At 42.2% G+C, this 25,183-nt stretch overlaps 1 protein-coding gene and 1 long non-coding RNA gene across 6 annotated transcripts in view; one reads left to right on the top strand and one right to left on the bottom strand.

Annotated features, from left to right (window-relative positions):
* The window catches only part of ARHGAP21 (Rho GTPase activating protein 21), a 120,660-nt gene extending 106,034 nt beyond the window's left edge, over positions 1-14,626 (bottom strand). For 2 of the 5 annotated variants that reach the window (XM_074358336.1, XM_074358340.1), the window contains exons 1-2: positions 13,842-13,977; positions 12,044-12,485 (exon numbers count right to left, since the gene is read on the bottom strand). In XM_074358336.1, the coding sequence (XP_074214437.1) occupies positions 12,044-12,121 (78 nt within the window). In that variant the 5' untranslated portion in view covers positions 12,122-12,485; positions 13,842-13,977. Of the gene's footprint in view, positions 1-12,043; positions 12,486-13,306; positions 13,324-13,434; positions 13,749-13,841; positions 13,978-14,487 lie in introns of those variants that run through there. The other 3 variants (XM_074358339.1, XM_074358337.1, XM_074358338.1) reach the window with 3 other exon arrangements.
* LOC141576046 (uncharacterized) lies at positions 14,509-18,557 on the top strand. The gene is made up of 2 exons (XR_012504273.1): positions 14,509-14,648; positions 14,825-18,557. It is a non-coding gene; the product is annotated as an uncharacterized LOC141576046 (long non-coding RNA).
* The last annotated feature ends 6,626 nt before the right edge of the window (positions 18,558-25,183 follow it).

The following is a 25,183-nucleotide window of genomic DNA, read 5'->3' as shown; positions in this document are numbered from 1 at the left end:
GCTGAAGTTATGGGGGCAGGTGGGGTGGGCAGTCCTGTGGGACTGAGCTCTTAACCTGTGGGATCTGACCCTATCTCCAGGCAGACAGCATCAGAATTAAGCTGAATTGTAGGACACTGAGCTGGTGTCAGAGAATTGCTTGGTGGGGGAACCCCACGACCACCACCCACATACACACATACACAAACACAAACACACACACATACACACACACACACACACACACACGTCTCTGAATTGGTATCAGAATCCTTATCTAGAATTTGCCCATTTCATCTAAGCTGTCAAATTCACAGGCATAAAGTTGTTCAACATTCTATCTTTTTCAATGCCTTGTGGGCTCTGAATGATGTCCCCTCTTTTATTCCTGATATTGGCATTTTAGGTTTTCCCTCTTTGTTAATCACACAAACTGATTTCTGATATTTGAAACCCTTTTCAGAGATCCCTGTCTCATCTGCTATCAAACTCAAAGCCAACTGGAAGAGACATACCTTCTTCCTGTCAAATATATGCCGAACATTTCACCCTAGTTTGTAGAAATCAAGGAGTATTTCCTCTCTAAGCCATGTGTGTTGGGGTACCCTTGCACTCCCTGAATATATGTGTATTTCAGGCTTTATATACCTGCCTACCTTTTTCCTAGAGAGCCCACTTTCTCCAAACACAATGTTTCAGTAACTTATTTGAAAATAATAGATAAAAAGATTATGGTGATCAAACAAAAAGACAGCCAAGAGATGTAGCGGTAGCCAAGGACTAAACTGGAGAAAATTACTCCTCTCCTAAACGGAAGAGGATTTGCATTCCCCCTTTGTTTAAGGCAGAGGCAGCGGCCGTAGCCATGAACTATGAAGTTCTGCCAATATCCTCAGCTAGGGATCCTAGTCTGGTTCGTGCCACCCCAAGGAAGACACCAGTGGTAGGTCTTTCCCACTAAGTCTAGAATGTAACTGTTCCTACTAGGATGGTTAGGTTGGTTTTTAATCAACTGCACATTTTGCTAAGGCATCATCCGTGCTTTTAGGCAGCAAAGACTCGTGAGAGTCAGAAATAAATGCAGCTAAACAAACAAATAACCCAATTAAAAAATGGGCAAACAATGGGAACAGGCATTTCTACCAAGAAGACTTACAAATGGCCAACAGGTTTATCAAAATGTGCTCAACCTTACCAATCAACAGAGAAACGCAAACCAAGACCACAAAGAGATCACCTCCCCTTCTCAGAATGGCTACTGCTAATACAAAAGATAACACGAGTTAGAGAGGATGCGGAGGAAAGGGAACCCCTGTACACTGCGGGCGGGAATGTAAACTGGTACAGCCATTACGTGGAGGTTCCTCGAAAAATTATCATGTGCCCCTGCAATCCCACTTCTGGGTACTCATCCAAAAGAACAGAAAGCAGGATCTTGAAGAGAACATTATTCAGCCTTAAGAAAAGAGGAAAGTCCTGCCATTTGCAACAAATTGGATGGAACTTGAGGGCATTAATGCAAAGTGAAATAAGCCACGTACAGAAAAAACTATATGATCTCACTTATATGTGGAATCTGAAATAGAGAAACTCTTAGAAGCTGAGAGAACATTGCCAGAGGCTGGGAAGTGGGGAAAATGAAGAGGTGATGGTCAAAGGGTACAGTTTCAGTTACGCAAGAGAAACAAATTCTGGAAATTCACTCAACACCATGGTGCCTACAGCTAACAATTCTGTATGTACACTTAAAATGTGCTAATGGGGTAGATTTTACGTTAAGTAGGTCTTATGTTTGTTATAATAGTTATATTAACAACAACAATAATAATAAAGAGAATGGGAGGAGGAAATGAATACGTTTATGGTCCTGATGGTGGAGGTGGTTTCATGGGTGTATTTTATTCCCAAATTCACTGAGTTGTATACATTAAATATATACAGCTTTTAAAATGTCAACTGTACCTTAATAAACAGATTTTTAAAAAAAGAGATGAAGGCATCTAAAACATTCAGACTCTGAAATATTTGTCCACCTAAGAACTATTGTAATAGCAGGATCTTTCAAGATGCTACTCTTAGACCCCTGTTTAAACAGTTTTATTTCTAAGTCAACTTGAGAAGCCAGGATATTCTATTCGCTCTCAGTGGCACTGTCTCTTAGAAGAAGAAAGCACAAGAGAAGTCTGGTCACTACTGTTACGCCTTCTTCTAGATTCACACCCACTTTTTAGGGTCTCTTGGCAATCAGAGCTTAAAGCATTAAATATCACTTCCTAGCAGATAATGTCACTTCCCCATACAATCACCTTCAAGGACATTAGTTTTCTCCTTCAGATTCAAATCATTCTCTTCGGAGATGCCTAACCACTTTGATTATGCTTTCTTCTTCTTTTGACTGGTCTCGTTCTGCCAGACCCTCTGTGTCCATGGTTTTCCTCCTTCTCCAACATCACTTTCTCTGATGTCAAGGAACCCTGCTTCTTTTGCAGAACTGGTAGTGGAACGCTTTGGTTTACTTTGTCTTTGCAGTATGTTATCCAGTGCATCTCATAACCAGCGAGATTTAAAGACAAGATGGATGGAAACAACCTAAATGTCCATTGACAGATGACTGGATAAAGAAGTTGTGGTATATTTATGTGATAGAATACTACTTAACCATAAAAAATGATAAAATAATGCCATTTGCAGCAACACGGATGGCTCTGGAGAATGTCATTCTAAGTGAAGTAAGCCAGAAAGAGAAAGACAAATACCATATGATATCATTTATATGTGGTATCTTAAAAAAGACAAATGAACTTATTTACGAAACAGAAACAGAACAGACTCACAGACATAGAAAACAAATTTATGGTTACCGGGGGTGGGAGGGAATAAACTGGGAGTTCGAGATTTGTAGATACTAATATATATGAAATAGATTAACAAGTTTATATTGTATAGCACAGGGAACTATATTCAATATGTTGTAGTAGCTTATGGTGAAAAAGAATATGAAAATGAATATATGTATATTCATGTATGACTGAAGCATTGTGCTGTAATGTACACCAGAAGTTGACACAACACTGTAAACTGACTATACTTAAATTAAAAAAAAAAGGGAGAGAGACAAGATGGATTCAATGAACAGATGGCGTGCCTGTTGGTGTTAAATGAGGAAGGGTGTAGAGAGAATTATTTTGTTAATGATTCCCTAATTATTATTTCTGTTAGAATGATTTCTGAAACCCTTCACAACGTATACTTAGGTAAAGACAAACAAATTTTTCTTTCAAAGTAACTTTTCCTACTCTTGATAAAGAGTAAATATGAACAAATGATTACAAAGAAATCATTCTAACAGTTACCTGCTTAAAGAAAATATGCCCATCTGGAAATGACATGAAACAAACTACTTTTATAATAAGTCTAAAAAGGAACAATACCTTTGATATAACCAAAGTCAGAGTTCTATCACTTTAAAATATTTAACTTTTGATAAAAGCGTTACATACAAAAGAGTACAACACCTCTTACTGTAGAATTGTAAAGTGCTCTTTTGACATAAAATGTATTTTATTTGAAAAGGGTATTATTTTGTTATACTAATGACATGTAAAAGAAATACATCTGATTACAAACTGAAGGAAATAATTATAATTTTAAGGTTGAAATTCTCACTGGTTTACAGTCATTTAAATTTCCTCTCCATATTTTTGCTGTTTTCTTTATACTGATTTCAATTTGGTCATGTAATTCCAAAATCAGGATGCCGAAGAACTGAAACCTTGAATGTCATTTAGTTCTGTTGTTCTCAAACATGGAAGATTTACCAGGGCACCTTTTTAAAGCTAAGGTTTGGGGGTCTCATTTCCAAGGATTCTGATTCATTAACTTAATGGAGGGGACAAGAATCTGTAGTTTAAAGGTTGCCCGAGTGATTCTAAAGATCATCCAGATTTGCCTGATTTAAATTCCCACCGAAGCAGGAATCCCACCTGTAATCCCCTAACTGAAGGGCATTCCACCTCTGCCAAGAACACATTCAATTTCAGCTAACTTCTAATTTAACAAAAAGTTTTCTTCTGAATTCTGGAAAGTGGCCCATCTGTCTATCCACTGATCCTAGCCCTACCCTTCATAGCCACACAAAATAAATCTTATCTCTCTTCCATATTACAATCCTTGAAAATATCTTTCTATGGTGCTTTTTTTAAGAGTTTCTTTTCCTCCATTTATAAAATTGATATATATCTCCCTTATGAACAGAGAAGGGTATCTGTAACATATTATTAAATGGAAAATAAGTAAACTGAAAACAGTTTCCTAAAAGCATTATAATAAAGATCTCATTCAAACTGGGTGCCCAGAGTACTTCCCTCCCCTCACATTCACAGGTGCGTAATGTTTCCAGAGGCCAATATGCAAAACCTGAAGGAGAAAGCAGGTCTCACTGATTTCGCTAACACAAATTCTTTTAAATACAGAATCTGTATTTATTGAATAAACACTGGGAATTAAAGAAGTTTAGATAGCTCAACGTTAAAAAAAAAAAAAAAAAGATACCTGTTAATCCCCAAGATCACAGTAGCTATGACATACCCAGGAGAAATATCACAAACCCAGCTTTCTGACTCCTGGTTTTCTAGGACACTCTCCACTTTGAGAAGAAAAATCAAGATATTCTTAAGAATATAAGCCCTGTCAAGATATATTAAAGATGAATGCAGTGAACAAAAGAAGAGTAGATGCCAAGAGACTGTTTTCATTAGGTCAGAGAAGGAAAAACAAGTGGAGGGATTCTACACACACATACATATCCCCTGTCCTGCAAACCATGCCAGGTGTCCATTCAGCACAGAGATAAGCAACAAGGCGAAAAGGCAATAAGTAACCAAGTCTGAATCAAAACCACGCCCAGGATCAAACAGAAGGAAGGCCGAACGGTAGCTAGTCTAAGGAAAAAATAAACTCTTTAGCTTGCCATTGTTTGATAATAATACTTTGTACTGGTCTGCCCACAGGCCTTCCCCAAAACAGATGAATATTCAAAAATATCAAATTTGGGTTCTAAATCTACTATTCACAAATCTACACAGTGGAATTTCTGCGTATTAATAGACAACTAGAAAAAAAAGAGGACTTGTAAAAAACCATTTCCACCACATTAAGTTTCTTAAACCTATAGTACAATATAACCATTTGCCTTTCAGATTATCTTAGACGTATGAAAGGCCATCTTCCAAATTTTATTGTTAAATAAACTTCTGGCACAGCACTCAATATTTTTAAGAATACGACCACTTAAACTGAAAAACTGTTCCGGTGGAAGCAATCCGAAACTAAGTCGAGCAGAGATGTCTTCCTACTTCAAACCAACAGAATATTCAGACGGCTCGTAGTATTTTTACTTCCTTACGGGCAATTAAAATTAAATAAATACTAGAGCAATCTAAGCCCAATAACCTTTCATTTTACTCATCTAATCACATCAACCAGAGAGGAAAACAAGTGCCTGCCATATGGTCTTTCTGTAACAGAAAATAGCCGCCTTCAGCAACAGCGTCTGTGCGTCTGTACGCAGCACTGCCCAGACTCCAGCCAGCACGCTGCCCAGTGGAGTAAGACGACAGGTCCCTTCACAAAGCCAAGGACAAAAGAAACTGAGCATCACTTTTGTACCAGATGATGTGACCCAGTAATAACTAAAGAAATGAGGAAAGGATTAGAGATTCTGTAATCAAGGCCCAAGGGCTTCATAAAATGTGTCACTTGGGAGAAATGACTGCTAAGAAACACTAACAACGTACGGAGAAATTTTCTTAGACCTGGGTACTCACTTTGTTGATGGCTCTTAGCTAGACTACCAGGTCCCACCCAACCCCTCCAAATCCAGACTTGTGCCCCGCCTCTTCATTCCAACAGGCTGTACTTTTAATCCTAACTTGCAGTAGAAAGCTTTTGAGGTGCAGTGGTCTTCTTGCCACTGAGATTCAGGTATACGAAGGAACACACATTTTAAATTAAATAGCAGCGTTACGTTATATTGTCCTATAGCCTAGAATGAATCCTCCACTGCAGAAAACATTTTTTAAATGTTTAAGTATTGTTTTGAATAATGTGTGGTATCTTTTTCAAATAGTGCCTATAATTTTAAGCAGTGTAGGTTTGCTAGAAACCGCATTTTCACAAGACTGATAACATATCACCTATTTTTAAAATCTGTAAATGATGTCTTTTTTATTGTAATTCTGCAATTAAACAAAAAAGAGAAAATATAAAAATAATATAATTCCTGGATTCTCACCATCCAGAATTAACAACTGTTAACATTTTGCCATAGTCAATGATCACTTTTTAACCTACAATGAAATATTTGTGACATTAAAAAATTAAAAATATAAGGAACATTCATACACTGGCCAGTTGTTTTAAGAAAGAAAACATCAGACATACAGTTGGCCCACTGTATCTGAAGGTTCTGTATCTGTGGAGTCAACCAATGGAGGATCAAAAACATTCAGGAAAAAAATTTTCCAAAAAGTTCCAAAAACAAAACTTGAATTCGCTGCACACTGGCAACCATTTACATAGCACTGACATTGAATTAAGTGTTGTAAGTAATCTAGAGATGATTTAAAGCAAAAGGGAGGATATGCAGGCTACATATAATACCCTTATTATATAACACCCTTTATATAAGGGACTTGAGCATCCTCAGATTCTAGATCCACGGGATGGGGGGACTGGAACCAGTGCCCTGTGGATACTGAGGAATGACTGTATTACCTTTTTATAGTCTCCCCCCCACCTCAGTCTGAGTCCCTTCCCACTAGTCTGTTAATTATCATTATCTCACCTTACTGTGCAAATTATCATACGTTTGTACTACACACTGTCTTGGTTACTGTTGCTTAGTAACCAGCTTCCCAAAGGTAAGAAAGATGTGAACAAAAATGTGAACAGCCATCCTAATGGAAGTGGAGGCCTAGGAAGACCCTGCGTCTCACTCTGCACACTGTTGTACAATCTCAATTAAGTATTCACGTATTACATGCCTAGAGGCAAACTCCAGAACATTTTGGAAATTTTTCTTAAATCTTCATTCATTCATTCATTTAAAAAATATATTTGAGGGCCTACTGTGTGCTACGCTCCCTTCCAGGCACAAGCAATACCAGGTAAACAAAATGGACAAACCGTACTCTTAACACTTACATATATTTCTCTGTCCAAAGAAATAAGCCAAATCAGATGGAGAAGCATGTCAGATGGAGGTTTATCGATGGGGAGAAAAAGCGAGGAAGGAGGACAGATTGTGTCATGGGGAGCAGGGGAAAAGGGCGTTCAATGAACTGATTCTCCCACAAGGTGACTTCTAAGTGAACCCGGAGGACACCTGGGGGAAGGTGTTCCAAGGAGAGGGTACCCGAGTGGGGATGCTCCGGGGAACGTTCTGCTTGTGTACCCACAGAACAAGAGTTGTTTGTACCTGATATTTACACCCAGGAAACTGAGTCTGGAGAGGAAAAAAAATGGTCACACTGAGTCAGGAGGAACATGAAGACTTAGCAGGTCAGGAAGCTGTGGCAACTTCAGAGACCGACAAGGCAAGAACAGTGAGGCAGGACAATCGGGTGGTCAGTGTGCTGGAATCTAAGCAAACATTTAATGAGAAGTAAAGCCCTCCCTGCAGGTTCACTCATTCACGGGACACACGTTTACTGAGCATCTACTGTGTGCCGCACACTGCAGAAACCGATGTGGTCCCTGTTGCTGTGGGACATGCAATCCAGGGGAACAGAGGTACATAAACTTGTAAGTGCCATTCCTGATAAAGCACAGGATGTTTGAGGATAACACACGAGAGCCAACTAACCAAGTCTGGAAGGTCAGGGAAGGCTTCCTGGGGGAAGTAATCTTGAAGAAAAGACCACAACTATAGTAAAAATCAGGAAATGGGTAGAAGTGGAGGAGGGGAGACTGGAAGGAAAGATAGGAGAAAACAGGATTTGTAAGGATCTGAAGTGAAGAGAGACATTGTGATGCCTGGCAAGGAGGGGGAGGGGGACTGAAAATCATACCGGAAGTACAGGAGGTGACAGAGGACATAGGAGAAGGGCGGGCCAGATTAGCAGTGTCCTTTAAGACTTCTCTTAGGAGTTTGAACCTTATACCAAAGGCACTGGGAGGCCAGAAAACTGTTTTAGGGCAGGGAATACAATAATCAGCTTTCTATTTCAGGAGAAGCATCCTGCAGAGGGCTGAAGGGGGCGAGGCCAGGAGAGACTGGGACACTACTTAGGGAGCCTGGTGCCTGATTCACGGCCACTGGAAGCAGCTGACCTGAACTCAGGGACCGGCAGTGGGATTCACTCGAAGGTAGGCTCGACAGGACTTTGACTTGAGGAAGGAGGAGAAGGGGGTCAGGGATGGTAGCCTAGCTTCTCACTTGGACAGACAGGTAACTCCTCCCTAAGAGCAGGAAGTCAGGGAGCTGGGCAGGGTGGTGCTCAGGGTAGAATTTAAGTTTGAAGCACCGGTAGGCTATCGGAAAAGAAAAGAAAGAATTAAAGAAAAAAAACTGTTTGGCAAATAGGCAATTGGCTATCTAGGTCTAGAGAGCAGTCATAAAATCTGAGATAGAGTAGTAAATTAGGAATCACGGGCATGCGGACGAAAGCCCTGGGAGGGTGTAAAGTGAAACCCGGGGGTGAGAAGGCAGACAGCAGAGGAATGGAAACGCCTGGCTCTGTAAAAACCAACATGAACGAGGCAGCAGAGCAAGAAGCCTAAAGGGAGAGAGCAAGAGAGAGAGAAGGAGGGGGAAGGGGAGAGGGGGAGAGGCAGAAAGAGATAAGAGACTGACAAGGAACAAGAGTCTGGGATAAAAGCAAAGGGTAAAGTATTCCAAGAAGAACCGCAGAAGTATGAATTTTTATATAAATGAACTCATGCACAGAAAATGCATGAATTATTCTATTATTTACACTATTCCAAAATCAACCAACAAATATTTTTCATTGGCTTATAATACATTTCAGTTGTAGGATCACCTTAGCCTAGCTGAGGAAATGAAACATAAAATCAACTAAGTTAACGAGCAGGAGTAAATAAGTCTGTTCTAATAATAGACAGTGAAAGTGCTGAACACTTGGACAACCCTCTGGACTAGAGATAAAAAAGTGAAATAAATGTCAGAAATGGGAGAAACAATGCAGTCTACAAAGCTTTGGCAAGAAAGAAAGAAAAAAAAGAAAAGAAAAAGGGAGGAAGGATGGAAGGAAGAAAGAAAGCGAGCCAGTTGAACCTTAAAGAAGAAACACTATATGATATGAAAAGGGGGATAACACCAAGAGGATTCAGAGTCTACACAAAGTGATTTGGTGAGCAGAGTTATGTGAGGCTAGGTGTCACGGATCAGGCTATATACACAAGTGCACCCCCTCCCCCCAAAAAAACACTCATCTGGCTCAGAGTGAGCGAAGCCAATTTTGAAACATACATCTTTAGATGTGCAAAGTACATAATTTTGTGTGAATACCACTGTGCTATCCTTACTTTGTAACGCCCAGATATATTCTACTAAGTTGTCACAATTCTTTAGTTGAAGAGCTTTGTTTGTTATTTGTTTTGGAACCTTCCAGTATAGTCTTGCGGGGTGGTACCTACATTTATTCATACAGCAACACAATTAGATTCTAATACTTAAGATGAATAAGAAATTTCTGATTGTAAACAAAACAGCAGACCTTATTCATGGAAGGTGGAGTTAGCCAATTAGACAAAGCAGAACACAGGGACTCTTACTTCACTACACTGATTTCTTCTGTTCTGCAAAGTTAATTTTTGGCTGATTAATACCATTAATATTAAGATACATATGCTCATCTCTTTGTAAGGTAAAAACACATACAAATTTATTACTCAATTCAGATTTAGGAACACAGCAATTGGTTTTTAAAAATTTTTTTAAAGAATGACAGTACTACTCCAGAATGTAATTCTAATAAAAACACAAAAATCAAGTGCAGTGTTCAAAGACTTAAATATTTATCAACCCAAAGTTGATACCCCTAGTATTCCAGTGGCAACTCTTTTTCTTTTCATTACTAATAAATATTCACATGATTAAATGTGCATCGGGATTATCAATGAGACAACAAAACAGAAGCAGTAATTACACAAGTTCCCCTCATTCCTTCCTCTGAGATTTTTAAATGTTTTCTGACAGCACATAGCCCCTTTATTTCTACTTGCATATAGAATCAAGGCAAACTATCTGCCTATTCTTTAAAAAGCCAAACAACATCATAGTTTAATACCAAACTCAAGTACTGTATATATGGTCTCTAAATGTGCAAAATACAGGCAATACAGTGTTTTCTTGGCTCCCAAACTAGAATTACTATGGCTATGTTGGCAGTAAGGTCTAAATGAAAACAAATTTCACACCCCTTAAAAAAAAATACATAACTGTCATTGTTAATAAAAGCCAAGTATACAGCTGGAAACACTGCCTTCTAGCCAAGGACAAGATGTGTCTATTATAAATACTTGGTTTCTGGGATATCCCTTAAATGACCAGAAAAAAAAAATCAAATAACATTAGTTCTTGCAAATACAATGCAAACAGCATGCTAATTAAAGTATTCACCAGACAATGACTTAGGACCACAGCACCTATCATTATGGACCTACAATACACAGTAAGCCATCGCTAAGTTGTAGGTAGGCCTTCCAAAAGGGGTTATTATGGTTCACCATAATCAGAGGATTGTGGTGTTATGCTTAATCACGTTTTTACCTGCATGCAGGTGTTTACAGGTGTCGAGAAATAAAACAGTTTCTAACTGTAAACCTACAGTTCTAATACATAGTACAATAATTGCACACTGTACCTACCTTGCTGTTTTCTGCATAAACTTCCTAATCCAGTATGGAGTAAGAAGCTGCATGAAGCAAGTCCCTCTGCCTGCTTTACCAACCAAAACTTAACCTCTGATTCATTTTTATTAAAATGCCAAAACTCACACACTTAGAACTAGACCTTGATCCGATGACCATGAAGTTCAAATGTAACACTTACAAGGCACAAAATAAATCATTCTCACTGGGGGATGTTACTGTTATCTGAAGTAATCTTCAACCTTCCCATAAAAATACAGGCCTCTCAAAAGCAAAGTCTAAAGGAAAACAATACTCAGTACATTTAGCTAAGCAAATTACAGAAACAACCAATAACGAAGTAAACACAAAATAACTGTTACAGAACTCCAGATGTAAGGTGGAAAACAGATGGGAGAGGCAACAGGGCATAGGGGTGCCACAGATCAAAGAATTTCCTCTTTCTGTCCTGCCTGCTCAAAAAACTCCAGAAAGCCTGGTGTAAAGCCTTCTGGACCCTTCCAAAGATGCTGCTGGTCTGAAGGCAACGCAAGCCAGCTGACAGCCCAGGCAGGATTTCTGAGCAGTGAAAATAAGGGCATAAATTAAAAAAACGGGAAAGGCAGCGGATTTTGACAGGAGTTGGAATTACAGCTCCACAAAGCAGTTTTCCAAGGCTGTGCCTAAACTGTCCCTGGGAAAAGACCTGTTTTTCTACCCAAAGCAGAGATCTGCAGCACCAACAGCCAGGTCCGTCCAGGAGCAACATGCATACCAACTGCCCTCTCTCCACCTCCAGAGCAAACCCTGGATACACACACGAAATGTACAAAGCCACCCTTTAACCAGCCCAACTCCAAAAATACTGGAGGATGGGAACTGAGGGAAAATAAGAGGCTTGGAGTATTCCCAGCCACCTAAAAAGGGAGAATGCCGCGCTCTGAGGTGACCAAGACGGGAACATTTCAAAGCAAGAAAAATGTCCTTGCAAAAGAATCAATGGAAGTTCCTAAAAACAAAAATGGGTACGTCTTCACCTCCCTACTGGTCAAGCTGGAGTACTCCCACCAACCAGACCAAAGCCCCCCAAAGCCTCTCTTAGGCTCCGGAGGGAGCTGACCCCCGCATTGGCAGGACAGCTCACAGATACGGGCCACAGCGGGCTGGGCAGGGATGCTGCCTCCGCACTTACCTCGCAGGCCAGGGACCCGCAGGCCTTGAGCTTGTCACCATCTTTCTCCGGCAGACCAGTCCGACGTGTGGCCATCATTTCATTTCAGATTACAAAGAAGGGACCAACCCGTGGGAGTCCACATTGGAGGGAAAATGCCACCACACACCAAAAAGGTAAGAATTCCACACCAGGCTCCTAGGAGTTGCAGGGCTAGTGAGATACACAACGCGCCAGGGAATGAAGGTTTGGATGAAGCGCCTTCGGAATGCCCTGATTATTTCTTCGGACTTCAACTGACTTCACCGTCTTCGTCCATTTCTCCAGACGTAAAAAACAAAGACAGGTTTCCCTGGCAGCTGATGATGCCAACTGCAGAAATCGGTCCCCTCCGTCTTAGCGCTACTCCCGAGTTCAAGAGCAATTTGAAAGCGTCGTGAAGGCTCGCCCAAGGAGACCTTTCCTAGAGGAGGGAAAAGTTAAAGGGCATGAACTTTCTCCGGATGCTAACCTTAGCCTTGCCCACAGGTCTACCCCAAGTTCGCCTTTCCCACACTTGGAAAGACAATTCGGTCCATGCTGATGAGTTGCACGTATGAAAGATGAATCTTCTCATACAAGAAAGGAAAGAAAAAAGGAAAAATCTTATAAATTGGGGGGGGGGGGATGAGAAACATCAGAACTGCACAACGGTTGCCTCAAACACGCCTGGCTGTTGGGCAGACTTCACAAAAAAAAATAAAATCCCTCTTCAAGTTCATTTTAATTCATGTATTTTCTGGGCAGAAAAGAGGGAGTGTATGTTCTCCTACATCACCCAGGGAAGTCTGCTCTCCCCGAGACTAAATTGGGTAATAGTTTTTCAAAAACCCTCGTTGCTCGCCGCCACCTCCGCCGCTCCCCAAAATAAAAACAAAAAGCCAGGCGCGGACGCAGCCAGCGGCTCCGCCGGCGTCTCCAGGCGAACTGGGGGACCCGGGGCGCCCGCCCGCCGCCCTCCGCCCTCCGCCCGGGCCGGTGTCCCCGAGGAGGCGGCTGTTTTCCTTGGCCCGCGGCGGGGCTGGGCGGGGACGGCGCGGGGCCGGGCCGGGAGGCGTGCGCCGCGCCGGGAGGGACTCCCTCTCCGGGGCATTATTCCGGAGCTACAGAAATGAAGCCGCAGCCCCAGCAACTTTTCTTCAGTTGCCGCGCCCCAAACTACGCCTCGAAACGATCCCTTTCCCCGTGTCCCCCTAAGGAAAAAAAAATCGGAAAAAGAAAACTACCACCCACCCACCCACCTACCACTGTTTCCCCCGCCCCTTCCAGAGGCGGGTCGGGGATCCTGAGCTCCCGGGAAGGGCGGCCCAAATATGTACTTTCAAAAGCGAGTGGGGAGACCCGGGGGAAAGGCCGAAAGCGAGGGGGCTCACCCTTCGCGCCCCGCCTCGCCGGGCTTCCGAGGCGCGGCGGCGAGCGGCGGCGGCGACGGGGACGCGGGCCGGGCGCCGGGCCCGGCCGGGACGCGCTAGGCCGCAGGCGCGGTTAATATTCATGAGCGGACGGGACGCGCCCCTCCTCCACGGCCGGCCGGAGGGACCCCTGCGCCCGCCGCCGGCCTTTGTGCCCTTCCCTCCTCCCGCCGGCCCTCCCTCGCTCCGCACACGCGGGCGCGGCCCCTCCGCCCCCGCCGGGCACCCGCCACGGCTTCCTCCGGCCCCGCGCCAGCACGGGGCGGGGTGGCCTGGGGTGGCGGGAAGGGAGGGAGCCCGGGGCGAGCCCAGCTCTCCTTCTCCACCCGCCCGCTGGGCCGAAGCGAAACAAGAAAGCAGACACGCACCAGAGGAAGCGCGCCGAGTAGATCCGCACAGGGTCGGCCGGCCCCCGGACGGCGCGCGCAGCACGCCCGGAGTGCACGGGACGGAGCGGCAGGACGCGCCGGCGCTGCCAGCTGCCGCCGCCGCCGCCGCCGCCGCCGCGCTCCGAGGCCGCCGCCCCCGGCCGGCCGCTCCCAGGCACCGCCGCGACCTGCCCCGGCCGGCCCCGGGCTCTCGGCCGCCGCGGGAGGGCGTGGGGCGGGGCGGCGGCCGCCGGACTCTCCCCTCGCCGGGCCGGGCCGGGCCGGGCCGGGCCGGGCCGGGGCCGTGCTCGGGCGCCCGCAATCGCCAAGTGACAGAAGTGCCTTGCTCCGCTGCCGCGCCGAGCTGTTTCCCGGGGGCGGATTTCTCGCTTCTTCCTCCCTGGATCCACCTCCTCCCACTCCACCTCCTTCCCCTCCCCTCCCCAGGGGAGGCTCTGGGGCTGAATATTTTCTGTCTTGAATAATACGGTCCCGGGAACCGACGCTGGAGAAGGGGGATTAGCCTGGGGCGGGGGTGGGGGGATGCTCGCCAAGCCCCTCCCAATGGGTGTCGGGACCTGCAAGCCCTCACTTCCCCCCAACACCCCCTCCCAAAAAAACCCCAGACACACAAAACCCTCCTCGCCTTCTCCAATCTTCCGAGCGCAAGCGGGAGCTGCCAGGAACCCGGGTTTCTACTGGGGAAGACTCGGAGCTCGGCGTCAGGGCCGGGGACGGGGGCGCTCATACAGCTAGACAAGCATCATTGGGGGACCACAGGTCCCAGACCGCGGCGGACACGTCTAGGTTTGTTTTTGCCCCTTTTTGCAGTGGGAGGGGAGACAAGCTGCGGTGCGGGGTGGGACTTCAAGATAAGGGAGTGTCCTTTCACTCCCGACAGCAAAATAGCTTTGCTTTGCGGGGGGAGGGGGGCCGCAGGGAAGCGTCGTTCATTCAATCCTTTGCCCTTTTTACATCTTCAGGGCAGCCGAACAATTCGAAGCGGCTAGCGGAACTGAGGAGAGGAGGCGACGCTCTCCACCCCGCAGGTCGCAGCGGTGCCGGCTCCGAGCACAACCGCCGCCCCTCCCCGCCCTATTCCGGGCCTTCGCCCCGGACCCCGGGCGGCTCGCTCCGCCCTGCCGCGCCTCACAACATCTCCCGCTGCAAATGGCCCAATCGGAAGACGCGATGAGAGAACGCCAGCCAATCAGGGGCTGCTGACTCAGGCTTCCCTCCACCCTTTGCCCCGCCCCCAGTAGGAAAAGCCACCGCCCCTCGGTCTCCCCTTGCCACCCCGCCCCGCTCGGGGGGAGGTGTCTCAAAGCTCATGTCCTCGCCGGGCTGAAGTGGGGGAGCCCGCCGAGGCGGTGGGGTTTGTCACCTTGTCACCCTCATCCTCGCCTCCTCCCAGACACACCCTTCCTCCCTTTCCCAGTCCTCCTGCTGGTGCTGTTGAGGGTCATTTTTATCCTCATGCTGGCCGGGAACTGCCAGCTATTGTGTCTGATCTGCTGCCACCACTGTCCTGAGGGAAAAAGAACAAAACCAAGAAGCTTTGGGGTCTGCTTACCTTGTCCTTTCTTAGCACTCTCTCCCCTGAAGATTTAGAGACACCTCCCCGCTCCACCCACCCCAACCTCCCCACCCAGCTCTCCATCCGCTGCCTCGGGTCCTGTTTCTCTGTTGAGAAAAGACCGAAAACCACTCCCTGGAGCCTGAGTACCTGTGCCTTCGTTGTTCAGATCTCCCTAAGAGTGGGAGGTGCCCAACATTTAGAACAGACAACTAAATCCTCAGCCTGAACGGTTTTGACTAGATCATTTTTATATGGCCATGAAATTTGCATGTTCTTGACAGCCCCTGACAAAACTAGTCAGCCAATAATAACAAAGAAAAAAAATAGGATAAAACGGAGGGAATGCCTGCCAGTCAGTTGGTAATTTACTGAATGGTCCACTGGGCTAGAGCAGTATCCAGTCCTGGATACTGTAGAGTAAATGAACTAAAAGTGAATAGAAATGCAGGGTTCAAGTAGGGAACCTCTAGAGGGCTTATAGAAAAGGTCCAGAAAGGAAAAACGATTTTAAGCACAAAGCAGCTCTTACAAATGCAGATGAGCGTGCATGACATAAACTGAGTACCTCACAGCTGAGGATGTCTAGGGTTAAGGTATTTGTAATGGAAATTTTTATAAATGTTGATTTTGTAAAAGGCTTTCAGTGTGGTAAAGGAGACTAAAAGTTGGCCGTGGAAGGAGACTATGAAAAGGAGGTAAAACACGTTTCAGGAATTGTGGGAAAGTAACCTAGAAAGACATTTCTGTAAGAGGTAAATGGACTGGGATTATAGTCTAGCGCCATCATTTACCACGTGACCTACAGCAAATTATTATGTGTGAAAGGACTGGAGCTATCAAGTAATAACAGTGACTGCCATCTATGTAGCTCTGCCTCCCTGCTGAGTAGTCATCCAAGAGCTTTACACACAACTTAATGAGATAGGTATGTCGCAGAGCCAGGATTCCAGCCCCGGGGCTGGGTAGGGTCCAGACTCTACACTTCTCTCCACAACACTATCCTACCTCTAACACAGTTTTTAATAACAATAGCTACCATTTACTTAGCTTATTAAATGCTGATCATTGTGCTTTGAGGGTAACATGTAATCCTACTTCTGGGATCGGTATGATTACGTTGTTCTAAAACCTGAGATTGTTTTTAAGAACCATTCTAAGTTGCATGCCATGTGCTATTCTAAGTTGCTGTTGAGTATTAGGCTATCTAGATGGCGAAGAGGGAAAGCCCAGAACTAAAATTTGGGAAACCTGGGTCCTCCAAGAAGAACAGCACCTTCCCTCTCTTGCTGGACTGCTGAGAGCATCCAGTGAGACCATAGATGTAAACGAGTTTTAAAAATGTAAAAATATTATTCCAATTAAAATATTATTACGAAAGAGGGGCTTGTCTTGTTTCCCCCAACAGGAACCCTATGCTTTTATAGCATGTCTTTGGTATTTATTAGGAACATATTAACCCAATTAAAAATTAGCTCTATTACTTTCTGAAGACATGCGCAGTAACAAGACTTTAATAACTACTGAGCTCTCATTTTGATGCTTTGAGTAGAGCAAAGTGGATGCCCTCTAGGGAAGTGGCAGCCATCCGCCAGGCATTCTCCATCCTAAAGGCTGACTGTCTGATCTGTGGAGGATGCCGGACGCTAATCAAACTCTTGGCTTCTCTTCAGCTGCCCATCTTGGGTGTTTCACTCATTAACACTTTCACCAGAGGGAGGGCAGGAGAAAGGAAACCCAGCCAAACCTAAACCCTGTGGCTACTTGTTAACCTGCTCCACTGAGAGATTCGGTGAAACAATAGGTTTGGAGATCATAGTAACTAAAACAAGGTTCGGGTTTCGCAGTTGACATCTTGGTAGTTTTCTTTATCCCAAATAGCGTGGATAAGCAAGAGCTAACAGTAAATCTAGCTTTGTTTACTTTGAAAGGCTCATGTTTTCCTCTTTCAAGCATTGCTAATAAATGTGTGGATTTCTTAGAATCTAACTTCCGAGTTTCCCTTGAAATAGCCTCAGAAATTACTACAGCCATATCAATAACTACAAGAGAACTTTGCACACTATGATTCTTGCAATGTAGGCAAGACATTTTTAAAGATGAGAACTATATCCTCAAAACGTTACATTTTGACTTTGTTAATGACACAGTAATACTGTTTTGGTGAACCATTATCAAGGAAATATGTCAAAGCCAGAAATAGAACCAAAATGCCCTCGCCCCTGGTCTAATGTCATTCTGAGATAATCTATGACAATTTCTACTCTCAATATAGAAGCTGGCAATTCTAAGAGGCACAAGTGTTTGCCAGTGAATTCCACAGATGAAACGTGTAACCAGGGATGAAGCATGTACAAAACTATGTGTCTGAGGCAGTTAAGACCAACGGCCCTCTGAGGAATAAGGCCTTTTTTTGATTTTCGGACAATACTGTAGTTTTTCTTTCTTATCCATACAATACTAAAAAGACACATTATCTCCTAGTATTTCTTTGAAAAAGACCTTCTTGTTGGATTGAAAAGCTACAGAAAACTCACCTCTCTGGCAAGGTATTTAACTGTTATAATCAAGGGAAGGGAGTGATTTTCTATAATAAATAATTTCTAAGATTCTTCTTCCTTCATCACCTCTTAAATCAATAATGTAAATGATTTACTAATTTAAGGCTCTGCATCTGCTAAATATGACATTATTTCTGTCCACGTGATTACTATCTATCCTCAATTATTAATTTCTAATCTAGAGGGTACTGATGCTATTTAATTCAATGTCCACAGTGCCTAGCAAGTACCACGTGAAATAGATACACTTGAATAATTTCTCTGCCCTCTGCTTAGTGTGGCCTTTCCTTTCTCTGGACTAGTATTCTACTTGAATGCTTCTTTTTGGCTTGTTTGTTGCTGTTAATTAGTTACGTGATTATAAACAATCTTATATTATTATTTACCTGGTTATTATCTCCTTTTCTATCTAGATTATATAAATTTCTCTAGGGCAGATTCCTAGGGCATTCGCTTCTTTTTCAGACTGACATAATACCTACCACAGCTTTTACACGTCTCACTACAAAATTATTCAAGAATTGTATCTTGTATCACTATTGTATCACTATTATTTATAAATATTTATACCTCAAGAAATTCCTGGCTGTCCAACAATTCTCTGGGTTGCTGGAAGATGTGTGTGTATGTCTGTGTGAGCATGCCTAAAAGGGAAAGTGTAAATTACAAGAGGTATCCACAGAGAGAACACTTGATGTGGGCCTCAATTTCCAGAAATGCCATATTTTATCTTTTTCCCTAACTTCACCTCTGGTGACTGAGCTCATTTTTGGCCACACTAGCCTGCCAACAATTAATATCGCCTGCATTCTGGCCATAATTATAAAACCCATAGTTTAGCCATAATCATGAAGCAAACATTTTCTTCTGGATTCAAATTATCTTTCAGCACCAGTAGCTCCATAATTAAAATTGAGTGGTATGGTCTTCCTATTCATCAGCATTTTCCAGAGTTCATTTCTATATTTTGAGGGGAAAAAAGAATAAAAATGTACACGTTTTTCTTTTTACCTTAAGAATCGTGACTTCCACTTATAAGCATTCCATTTTTTCTTCAAAATACGATGCTAGTTTTTTAAATGTTTCCACCCACCCAACAGGCTGTCACATCCTGTGAAAATACTGTGCAATCTGGGCAGAAACTCAGATTCAAACTGGAGAACTGAAATACCTCTTCATCGTCTTAGAATAGAACGCTAAATTCCAACTAGGAAACTGGGCTAGCAATTGATTTTGATATTATAGGCCTAATCCAGAACAACCAAAATTTTTTTTTGTCAGAATGAAAATATATATATATCATAGCCTCCCCTTTTATCTTCACAGGGCAGAAGTAGGAGAGATGTGGAAAGACCTCTCCATTCCTTGATTCAATGAAATTTGCCATCTTTCAATCCTCCCTTGTCCTGTAGATCCCATTCCTCTGTTCCTAGAATTGCCCGCATTCCTATCCGATCCCAAAGTCAACTAATCAAGGGTTCTATCTCTAGAGAGGAAAGGTTTGCAGGATGACTTGTAGAATTCACATCTGGGCTTCAGTAGGATAGATGCAGGCTTGCATAACTTTTCTCCTAAAAGATTTTTTCAATTACATTTTAATTTTTCAAAATTGTAACATGTAAAGAAAACAAATAGATATGGCAACTTTGAGAGAGCAGTCTTATGCTACATTCTGTGAACCTACCCTCTTGCCTTCTTCCAGACTCCTACTGTGGCTCTTCGTTGGCTAGATCCACTCAAAGATAATTCAGCCACTGTGTCTTTATATAAATAGAAAGTATAGAGAGCTAATCTGATCAAAGATGAATGGGAAGAAAATAAAAAGACTGATGTAAACATTTTAAATTGGGGAGAAAAGGGGGAAGATGAAATAAAGAAGCATATTATTTTAAAGAGAAAGAAAAGTTGTATTATAGAAGACAGCTTACCTCAGTAAATAGAAGAAAACTAGAGACAAATGTTTTTATATCCTGAAGGAAATAAAATACACCCAAAATGAAATGACAAGAGAATGAATGAGATCTAAAAGGAGATAGAAAAGCTCAGAGAAGATATTGAGAGGAAAAAAACCATAGCATAGCAGAAGTAATAAATGAATTGTAAGTAATAAAGAATAAGAAGAAACAGCTGACAGAAAACAGTGGCTGGATGACAGGGTTTTTAAAAGCATTTCAAATGTAAAGGAAAAGGACAAAGAGGTTAAATTGACTGGACAGGAGATGGAAAATATGGAGGACAAGTAACCAAAACGCAAACTTAGAGAAATTGACACATCAAAGAGTTTGGAACTAATGGACCTAAACAGTTGTTAAAAGATATAATGTAGCAGACTACTAAATGTTGTCCAATATCTGTTCTCTCCTTCCCTAAGAAGAGTATTTTAGCTAGCCATGGGCTCAATCAGCTAAACTTGATTTCCCAGCCTTCCTTCTAACTAGGTGTGGCCCTAACACTCCATTCTAGGCAATGAAATGTGGGCAGGAATGAGTGTCTGCTACTCTGGAGGTCTTCCCTAAAAGCATTGAACCTGTACCTTCCTAGGCTCTTCCTCCTCATGATGGCTGGGAAACAGGGCTTCCCAGATTAAGCAAATAAAAATAAATAATGTCCAGTTCAACCTGAATTTCGGATAAACAATGAGCATGTTTTTAGTATATCTCAATTATTGTGTGAGACATACTTGTACTAAAAAATTATACCTTGTTTATCTACAATTCCAATTGAACTGGGTGTCCTATATTTTCTCTGGGAACCCTCCGTAGATACTGAGAACAGGAGCATCTCCTTTGCCCCAGAGATGGAAGTCACCTGTGGAAGAAGGCAGAGCCATTGCAGCAGGTCTGAATTGCCTACATCTGGGTTGTTACCAGACAGACATAAACTTCGAGGTCACCACTTCTATACATAAGGACCACCCTATTTTTAAGATCTTTTTGGTACAGGAGCTTAGCTTTTGTCTTAACTATATGTGAATACTTTTTTGCAATGCCAAAGATTAAAAGGACTTACCATGTTACAGGAATTATTAAAAGAGAATAATAAATAATAAATAAATAATAAAGTTGTGAAACTTTAAACAAAAAGGAATCCTAAAAGTAAACCAAAGTGAATCACAGAAGGCAGGGTTTGACAAACTATGGCCCCCAGCCTGAATCCAGTCTGCTGCTTGTTTCCGTAAATAAAGTTTTAGGGAGTAGACCCACGGTTATTCGTTTCCGTGTCTGTGGCTGCTTCAGCACTGTAATAGCAGAGGCAGGTAATTGGAACAAAGGTGAAGTATTTTCTATCTGGCTCTTTACAGAAAGTTTGCTGACCTCTGGCCCAAAGGAAAAAATTACTGACCTCAGAACTCTTTTCAGTATTAATTGATAGAAAAAGGGTTTTGAAGAAAAAAAGAATGACAACCATGTAGTCATCCACATTTAAAAGCAGCGGAAAGACACTCGCAACTCTGTAAAGATTTGGGAAATATATCAATTTTCCCCCCAGAATTATATAATATGATACTGTTATCCACTAAGAGGGGATTTAAAGTGAATATAAAAGGGACTGAAACTGAAACTGAAACTGATTGCTATTGTGATTATACAGAATGGACATGTTGTAAATCTGGAAAAAGTACTACAATGAGAAGTAATAATATTGTAGTACCTATAATATACGAGAAAAAAATGAGGATACAAAAAAAAGAGAGGTAGAAGGAGAAAGGTAAAAAAAGTGTTAATTGCTGTAATTTCTTCAAAGTTATAGGGAGTTATGGAAATAGTATTCTTATGGTATTTAAGGCAGGGGTGTTGAGTGACTAAATAATTGGAAATAATGTGAAAAGACAAGCCACAGACTAGCAGAAGATCTATGTCACTGATATAACCCACCAAGGATTTCTATCGACAGTTTATGAGGAGCCCCTCTAAACCAATAAATAAAACAGAAAAGCTAAGTAGGCAATTCACAAAAGAGGAAACACATGTGGCCACTCACCATAATAAAAGATGCTCAATATCACTGGAATCAGAATAATGCAAATTAAAATGATAATGAGGCCATTTCAAACCCATCAGACTGGCAAAAATAAGTCTGATGACAGCGGGTGTTGAAGTGTTGATGAAAACAGAAGCTCTTGCACACTGAAGGCGGGAAACAGAAATCCACAAAACCTGGAAATGCTAACTCTGGTTGCTCAGGCTCCAGCCCCTGGATTGTCTGCAACAGCCGTGTTGACCATTATCTCCACCTTGATTTTCAAAAGGAGCCTCAAATTGAAGTTGCCCTCGTGTGCTTTTCCCATATTCAGTGGCAACTCTGTTCATCCTTTTGCTTGAGACCAAAACCTTTGTGAGGCGGCCTTGACTTTCCTTTCTCTTAGCCCCCACATCCTGTCATCAGTAAATTCTGGCAGCTCTAACATCGAATGGTACCCGGAATCTGGTCGCCTCCACAGCGGACACTCAAATCCAAGCCGGGTCATCAGTCATTGGGATTATGATGATGGTCTTTAACTGGTCTTGAGCTTCTGCCCACAACTTTGCTTGCGTCTGCTTTCAACCTTGGAGCCAGGGGCACCCTTTGAGGACCTAAATTAGATTGGGTCATGTCTTTGCTTAAAACCTTCTATGGGCTTCCTATTTCACCCAGATAAAAAGCCCAAATTCTTAGGATGGCTTATCTTGGTTCTGTTGGATCCACCTCCTGGTTATTGGTTCCAGTGCAGCCACGCCGATACCCTTGCTGTTTTTCAAACGCATGTGTACACGCGCTCGCAGGGATGCACGCGCCCTCCTTCAGCTCACGTGCTGTTTCCCAAGCCTAGACTGTGCTTCCCCAGATATCCACTCGGGTCTCTTCCTCAATTCTTTCAGTCTTTCACTCAAACATCACTTTATTAGACAGAATTTTTTTTTTGAGTTACAATCATTTTACAACATTGTGTCAAATTCCAGTGAAGAGCACAATTTTTCAGTTATACATGAACATACATATATTCATTGTCACATTTTTTTCGCTGTGAGCTACCACAAGATCTTGTATATATGTCCCTGTGCTATACAGTATAATCTCGTTTATCTATTCTTCATTTGCCTATCAGTATCTACAAATTTTGAACTCCCAGTCTGTCTCTTCCCACCCCCCACCCCCTTGGCAACCACAAGATTGTATTCTATGTATTAGACAGACTATTTATTAGATGATTAGGTTTTCCCTGACTCCTCCACCACTTAAAATAGCATCATATCCACCCTTCCCACCCCAACCCAACTGCTCTCTCCATCCCTTATACTTTAATTTTTCAAAGCACTAATTGCCACCCGGTGTTTTATATTTTTATTTATTACCTCTCTCCCCAGCTTAGAATGTGAACCTCAGAAGAACAGGAAATAAATCTCTTGTTTATTGCTAAATCCCTGTTCCTGGAACAGACCCGGTATATACTAGACACCCAATAAAATAAGTGTTGAAGGGTAAAATAAAAACCACTTTGGAAAGCACATTTTAAAATACAGTAACTAGGAAAGTTGAAGATGCACATACTCTATTCTAAAAGAAAAATCTCCTTCTGGATCTCCACCCAGAGAAACTGTCCCCTTTGTACATAAGCAGAAAGTATAAAGTAACCCTTTCTAGAAAAGCAGAAATTACATGCTCTTCAGTCTGTAAATGATAAAATCAGCTTGATTTAGACAATGCAAGTCTATTTAGCAGGTAAAATAAATATATCAACATCTATCAATTTATATCAAAAGAATTACGTTGAATGAAAAGGCAAATTGTGGATGGATGAGCAGTTTGGTGATGTGTATATATGTATCTACATATCTATACATGTAACATATATTGTTTATAATATACATATCAGAATTAAAGTGTAAAAATCGTGGAATGATAAACATCCACTTCAGGAGGGAAGGAGGAAGGAAAGAAAAGAGGGAGGGGGCAAGTGTTTAGAGGCAACATTTTTAGTTCTTTAAAATAAAAAGCTCTAGGGGGAGGTGGGTATGGCTCAGTGGGACAGCACATGCCTAGCAGTCATGAGGTCTTATGTTCAATCCCCAGTACCTCCACTAAAAATTAAAAGCTCTGAATACATATAATATGTGTATTCTTCAACATATACAATATACTTTAGACATAATTTAGTATACCATACACTCTATTTATCTACTTCCACAACACATACTAAAACCAAGAACTCTTTGTTTAAATTGAAGTACAGTCAATTACAATGTGTCAATCTCTGGTGTACAGCACAATGTCCCAGTTATGCATAAACATACATATATTTGTAAAACCAGAACCTCTTAACAGCATTTGTCTTTGAGGGGTGGAACTGAGAATGGGAGAGGGAGAAGAAGAAACACCTTGATCACCATTTGGAGTTTTGTTTTTTTTTTCTAAAATTATTTATGAGAAAGCATTACTTCCATTTTTTAAGTGACATATTTTAAATGCCTTTCTTCAGTCCTTGTCAAGGCAAACAAAAAAATTAAAACACTGAGGACCAGAATAACAATTAACAAGCTTGAAATAATAAGTTTCTATTTAAACTCCTCCTCTGAAAATAAAAGGCTACTTTCTGTCAGGCTCCCATGAAACAGTTGTAAGAATTGACCATATATGTATTACACAGGTGATCAAAACCAAAATGTCAGAACATCAACAAAGGAAGGAAAATGTTCCACAATTGAATGTTTCTGGTAACTATCTCCATACCCAAAGTGAACTGCAAAATGGAACTGAGAGGTACATGCTCCTGTAGCGATCTTGTTCCAATCTGTGCTAGAGCCAAGCTACGAACTGCTACATGTCAGAGACCTCAGTTTGTTCATGAACAGCCAAACTGCAAAATCTAATTTACTGATTTTTTTTTACTAGTAAAATTTAGATGCATTATTTTAAATGTTATTGAGGAATAATGGACACAGAGTTGTCGGTATTTAAAAAGTACAACGTGATGGTGTGATATACACAGATTTTGTAAAATGATTACCAAGGTGAAGATAACTAATTTACTAATTTAAAATTGAGCTACTTACTAAAGAGGGAACTTAGAACTTGATGTAAAAGTCTGATTTCGAATTCCAATGATATTTTTTGAAAAATGCAGTTTCATCAAATTGAGTTGATAAAAACAGCAAATTAAATAGCACCTGGCTTTAATCAAATGCAGGCAAGATTTGTGCTTCTTAATCCAGACTGCACATTTGAAA

Source organism: Camelus bactrianus, chromosome 35 (assembly GCF_048773025.1).
Source record: "Camelus bactrianus isolate YW-2024 breed Bactrian camel chromosome 35, ASM4877302v1, whole genome shotgun sequence".
Taxonomy (NCBI): Eukaryota; Metazoa; Chordata; class Mammalia; order Artiodactyla; family Camelidae; genus Camelus; species Camelus bactrianus.
This window is presented reverse-complemented; position numbering and strand designations above follow the sequence as displayed.